The 6,509-nt window shown below is 32.5% G+C and overlaps 1 protein-coding gene across 1 annotated transcript; it reads left to right on the top strand.

Annotated features, from left to right (window-relative positions):
* The first annotated feature begins 2,435 nt into the window (after positions 1-2,435).
* On the top strand, positions 2,436-5,500 carry LOC114103846 (olfactory receptor 9S13-like). Its single transcript, XM_027949695.2, has 2 exons — positions 2,436-2,440; positions 4,540-5,500. Exons 1-2 carry the CDS (start codon positions 2,436-2,438, stop codon positions 5,498-5,500), a joined length of 966 nt encoding a protein of 321 aa, XP_027805496.2.
* The last annotated feature ends 1,009 nt before the right edge of the window (positions 5,501-6,509 follow it).

Raw genomic sequence — 6,509 nt, 5'->3', positions numbered from 1 at the left:
AGTTTCTAGTAAAATAAAAATGTCAATAGCTTCTATAGGATGAAAGCAACACTCAATAGTCTAAAAATCCTGTAGACATGTTCAGGACATAATCCCAAATTACTTGACATACAGCAAAATTGGAAAATTAGAATTTTCATGGAAAAAGGCAATGAACAGACAACTGAAAATGTCCACCACAAATTTGGTAAAAGCCAAAAGCCAAAATATTCAATAAATTCAACCCAAACCAAACAGGATAATCCTCAGAAATTTATTCTTTGACACATTATAAACTGTGGAAACCAAATGACAAAGAAAAAATATCTTGAAAGCAGACATAGCAAAATGTTGGGGCTGGGGTTGTAGCTCAATGACTGAGTGCTGGCCTAGCATGAGTGAGGCACTGGGTTCGATCCTCAGCACCACATAAAAAATAAATAAAGATATTGTGTCCATCTACAACTAAAAATATTTTTTTAAAAATACATATATTTGTTCATCTACAACTAAAACAAAATGTATCTGTCACCATTAGACTAGCATGACTGAACCATTAAGGGAAGTTCCTCAGAATGAAGGAAATGCATATAACCTAGAACTAGGATATACATAAAGGGATGAAAGGACCTGAAAATAGTTCATATGTGGTAAATATAAAATGCATTTTTATAATATAAAAATTTTATTTGAATGTGTATACCCCAAATTTAAACGTTATACTGTGTATTTCTAAATGTCTGAAGAAAAAAAGTTATTGAAATATAGCAAAATCTGGAATGTACATTTTTATATCACATCATTTATCAAATAATTTGTTATTTGGTTACCATTTAACTGGAATTCTTAAGCACAAAAAATGGTATATTGCTTGAGTAGACTCTGATAGCCAAACTGTCAAAGAAAAAAGAAAACTCTTGAATGATACCAGAGGAAAATGTTAAATATAGATATTAGAGAACAACAATTCTAATAACTGTGGACTTCTCATCAGAAAATATGAAGGGCTGGAGACCATGGAACAACCTTTTAAACATGGGTAGAAAGAAGATCAAACAAAAATGCTCTATCTGGGAAAAGTGCGCTTTAGAATTGAAGGCAAAATAAAGAACTTTTCTGGAAAGAAAAGCTAAGAGAATGCATTATGCCAAATCTATGCTGTAAGAAATGCTGATGGGTTTTCTTACTTTGGCTAAAAGCAAATGTTATCAGAATAAAATAGGATCTCTAAGGATATTTTGAAAAGCACTGAAATTTTTTAAAAATATTAATAAATTTTTAAGATTCTCTCATTTTTTGAAATGCTTATGATTGTTTAATGACCAAACTGTAAAATTGTGCTTTGGAGTTTATAATTTATCTATATATACATATTGCAATTGTAGCTTAAAGACAGTGGCAATATGAATAATGCACCTATAAGGTTGTAAAGTTTCTATTGTCAACATGAAATTATGTACTACTAACACAAATAGTCTGAAAGTATATATTTAGTCCTACAGTAACCATTAAAAAACAATAGAAGTAGTGGTATCAAAAATTTAATAGTTTATTAAACAGAATTCTAAAAACTAATGAGTATTGAATGTTTCCAAATTGAGATGGTAACATTTTTTTTGGTCATTGATTCATATATAGGAGATGCAGAATGGTTTTAGGATGCCATTACTATGAACTAGTTGTATTATTCATTTTTCTTTTGCAGCAGAATTTTTAAAAAGTCACTCGTCAAAAAAGTTTGTACAATATCATGTTATCATATGAAGGAGTGAACATGATAAGAATTAAGAAACACTGGATCTGTAAATATTTGAGGAATCTTCCAGTAATAAAAATAATCTATTTATGTTTTATTGAATTATACAGAAACAATCTACTTTCTTGCTCTGTTTGTTCCACTAAAGCTCAGTATTTGTAATAAAATTTTTCATAATCTGCATCTTCTCATTGTATATTGTTGTAAAGCAATATTCTGTTATTACAAAATATTTTATAGTGTTTTAACATGTCTACTACAAGAGACAAATTAAACTTATTCTGTTATTAGTGTGGAGCCAATACAACAAAAATATCAAAATTCTATGAAATCACACAATTTTATAGTGGAAAGGCTTGAAAAAATTTACGTCGATTTATTTTTTCCCCAAAATGCTATTTGCATAATCTTTGTGTATTCTGCTGTAGCAGCAAACTATTTTCTTATTCATTTTTTACTCCATATTCTTTATTGGTGCATAGTAATTATACATAATGGTGGGATTTATTATTATATATGTATACATGCAAACAATATGACTCGATCAACATGGTTCCCTAGCATTTTCCCTTTTCCTCCTGTGGTCCCTTCCCCTGATACCTTTCTTCTACTGTGCTGATCTCCCTTCAATTTTCATGAGCACTTGTTCATTTCCTATTGGCTATGGTTGCTTTTGCACTACAAATGCAGTTGAGGAGGTATGACGTTAGGGTATTTCTTTCTCTTTGACTCTGCCCTTTGGAGTGTTTTTTTTTTCTCTCTCTCTCTCTCTCTTTTTTTATCATTTGGTGGGAAAACCCTACTGTGATTCTCACAATTATGAGGATTCTAGACTTTTTCAATAACACTTTTGTGTCTTGAATCACAGTTGGTGGTAAGACTGTCTGCTCTTTCTAGCTATGTTACTTTCCCCATTTTTTATTTCACTGCTTCTGTTGACTGTTATTTATGCTCTCTATTAGTTTTCCTGTAATACCAGCATGATAGATTTACAATACATGTATGAAATGAGTCACTAAAAGTAAGGATTATAATCCATCAAGTTTCAATATACTTTGGTATAAATTTTGAAAATAGAAGAATCAAATTTCTCATCCAATTGTGCTTGCTTTATGATTTTATTCTGTAAGGAGGTTAATTCTCATGTTCTCCAGAGAGCCCTTATAACTTTCCAAAGGTCTGATAAGTTTGCTAGTTAATAATTTTTCTCTCTTTTTTTCTTCTTTCTGCATTATGGAACAAAATATCTTACTGAGGAGAGAGAACTTTAATCCCTAGTGATTATTTTGTGGAGGGATTGCCCACTACTGTTTTTCCCTCCCCATGAGGGAATATCTCTCAGGATCCTTTTAATGTTTATTTGTTAGTTTAATCAATGACAAAGTGCAGTAAACTTAAACACAATAATAAGAGATAAGCCACGATTTTTGTTAGTATTTTTTATATTAGCAAGTTTGAGTCATGTTCTGAACAATGAAGAAATGCAATCTGTTGCAGAAAAACTTCCTACTAAACAAAGGTTTGCTTCTTTCTTTTCATGTTTTTGTTTGTGAATATACTTAATTTCACATAAATGTAGTATTTCAAGGTAGAAATAGTATTTCATTCTTGAAAATATGTCATATTTAATTTGCTTATTGTACCTACCCTTTCTTTAAATGAGGAATAGAGAAGGGAAGCTTTACATTTCTTAATTTTTTTCATTACTTCTACCAAAACCACTATCTTCTTAATGTGAGCTATGAATTTAGGGAAAACATGCAGTTCTGTGGTTAATATGCCCTGCCAGAGGTAATTTTAACTTTTCTTCTCTCTTCTAAAATTCATTGGTCATATTGATAACCTTTACTTATTTTCAAGAATGCAGACTATTGGATTTAGATGAAAAATCCAATCTACCTTAAAATCATGTCAACTTTACTGAAACCACAGCAATAATGCAGTAAAAAATTACAAGTTACATTTTATAAGTTTACTATTTAGCCTATTCATTACAATCGTGGTTTATATAAGCATACTTATAAGTTTATACAATTACAAAAGACATTTTCATATTGAATTTATTGTCAGTTTCCCTTTCCATTTCATGATAGATTATTGAATAGTAAACTACTATGCTGCTTAATCTTAGTATAACACTAAGTCACTTAAATCTGTTTTTCATATCTCAGTTTATGCATTTGTAAAATTAGAATTAAAATATTTTTCCTTCTGTATCCCTCCACTGTATTTTAAGGATATTTTATAGTAATAGTAGTAAATATCCTAAATATAATGGAAGCTTGTTTAAATATACCTTTTTTCCTTTTGTACTTTTCATTTGTGGAATCTTAGGTTGTCCTGTGTGTTCTACATCCACGTGCAAAAGATTGCATTTGTAATTAACTTTCTTCTAAAAAGAAAGAGGTCTGCTCAAGTTTTAAAAATTTTCCACTTGTATCCCTATATTCAAAAAGAGTAAAGAAGGAAGAAAGGTTAAAGACAAGAAAGGAAAGAGAGAAGAGGGGAAGGGAAAGAGGAAAGAAAAGGAAAGTAGGATTTTCTTGTGTTTTGGAAATATAAGTAAAACCCACAGTTTTTAGCAGTGTTGTACAACTAAGATTTATGTCACCATTATTTTCAGGTCAGTGTATTTGGAAAGGTTTACCAAATTAAACTCTTCAGTAAGACTACTTTCAATAGTAATATAATTTTTATGTTCATTGGTGTTTTATGAAATATTGGGAACAATATGATAAAGCAACTTTTCTTCCATGTGTTACCATTTTTGATCACTCATTTCTTTCAATTTCACATCCCTCCAGTTCTGTTCATATCTCAGTTTTGAAGGATGAGCTGAGTAGGAACTCCTCCGAGGTGACTGAATTCATTCTGTTGGGATTCAAAACCCCTCCAGAGCTACAGATCCTCTTATTCCTCGTGTTCTTGGTGATCTATGTGGTCATCGTGGTGGGAAATGTCAGCATGATAGCGGTCATTAAGATGGACTCCAGACTTCAAACGCCTATGTATTTCTTTCTTAGAAACCTGTCCTATTTAGATGTCTGTTATTCCACAGTCATTGCTCCCAAAACTTTAGCAAACATCTTGACCAATGAGAAGAAAATTCCATACAATAGCTGCGCAGCCCAATTTTTCTTTTTTGCCTTGTTTGTCACAACTGAAGGTTTCCTTCTGGCTGTGATGGCATTTGACCGCTTCTCAGCCATATGCTCCCCTCTCCTATACCCTGTGCACATGTCCCAGAAAGTCTGTGTTCAGTTGGTAAGTGGATCCTACATCTGCGGATGCATCAACTCCATGATACAAACAGGTTTCACTTTCAGTTTGCGTTTCTGTCAAGAGAACAGACTGGACCACTTTTTCTGTGATGTCCCAGCCCTGATCAAGATCTCATGCGTTGACACCTTTGTGAATCAGATTGTGCTGTTCGTGCTGTCTGCTGTCATCATCATCACCACCACCGTCATCCTGGTTTCCTATGCGTACATCCTCTCCACTGTCCTCAAGATCCCCTCGACCCAGGGAAGGCATAAGACTTTCTCCACCTGTGGCTCCCATATTGCAGTGGTGAGTTTATTCTATGGATCTGTGTTCTTCATGTATGCCCAGCCCGTGGCCATCTCCTCACCACAGCAAAACAAGATTGTAGCTGTATTCTACACTCTCATAATACCAGTGCTAAACCCTCTAATATACAGTCTGAGAAACAGAGATGTGAAAGATGCTATGAAAAGATTATGTGGGACATGGTCTTCTCTGTGATATTTGGGAAACCATTGTATATTGGACAAAAGTTGTTTTCCAGTGATTCTAGTTACTCTAGGTTTTGTAAAATGGCAATATGTCAAAGGCATTTTTATATAGAAACAAATGCCATTTTCTAAGTTTGATAAAATAATATTTCTAATAATATAGGTGCATGACATTATTTTATTTACCTCAATTACATAAAAGCTTTTACATTCTAATTTTATGATGTGCTAATATATTTTCATTTTAATTTTAAGAAGTAAATATTAGAGTTGTCACTATATAAACATTAACATAATAGTCAATCTCTGTGTGTTATTCTTTATCTTTTTTACAAGATGAAGCACATTGTGTTGATGGCAAATGGAAAGTGAAAGATATTATGTAGAATATTTTTGAGTTAAAGGGTTAATATTTCTCAAAAATCCAGACTTTATTAAAAAATACATTCTGGGGACTCTCATTCAGAGAGTTACCGTGTCTCTAAAAAAGCTATCATTCAGGAAGTCTTTCTTCATATAGAAATTGTGACAATAACATTATGTAAGGTTTTATTTTCCTCTAATATAAATTATTGCATCATATAATAATGAAAGCTGATACATGAAGACAACAGATTTTTTTTAAAATTTTTAAATTTTGGGGTACCAGGGATCGAATTCAGGGTCACTAGGCCACTGAGCCACATCCCCAACCCTGTTTTGTATTTTATTTAGAGATAGGGTCTCACTGAGTTTCTTAGCACCTCATTTTTGCTGAGGATGGCTTTGAACTTTTGATCTGCCTGCCTTAGACCCCTGAGAAACTGGGATTACAGGTGTGTGCCACGGTGCCTGACCCATGGATTGTATTTATTACCATTTTTGAATGAGGAAATTGAGGTCTCAGGAGCTTACAAAGCTTGGTGGGGTTAAACTCAACACCAGTATGGCTCCAGTATTATCCAAATTTATTATGCACATTACAATGCCTATTGAATAGTGTAAAATGGCAATTGTATATTCTAGCAATAGTCGTTCTT

Source organism: Marmota flaviventris, chromosome 3 (assembly GCF_047511675.1).
Source record: "Marmota flaviventris isolate mMarFla1 chromosome 3, mMarFla1.hap1, whole genome shotgun sequence".
Taxonomy (NCBI): domain Eukaryota; kingdom Metazoa; phylum Chordata; class Mammalia; order Rodentia; family Sciuridae; genus Marmota; species Marmota flaviventris.
Note: the sequence above shows the minus strand (reverse complement) of the source record. Positions and strands in the feature narration are given on the sequence as shown.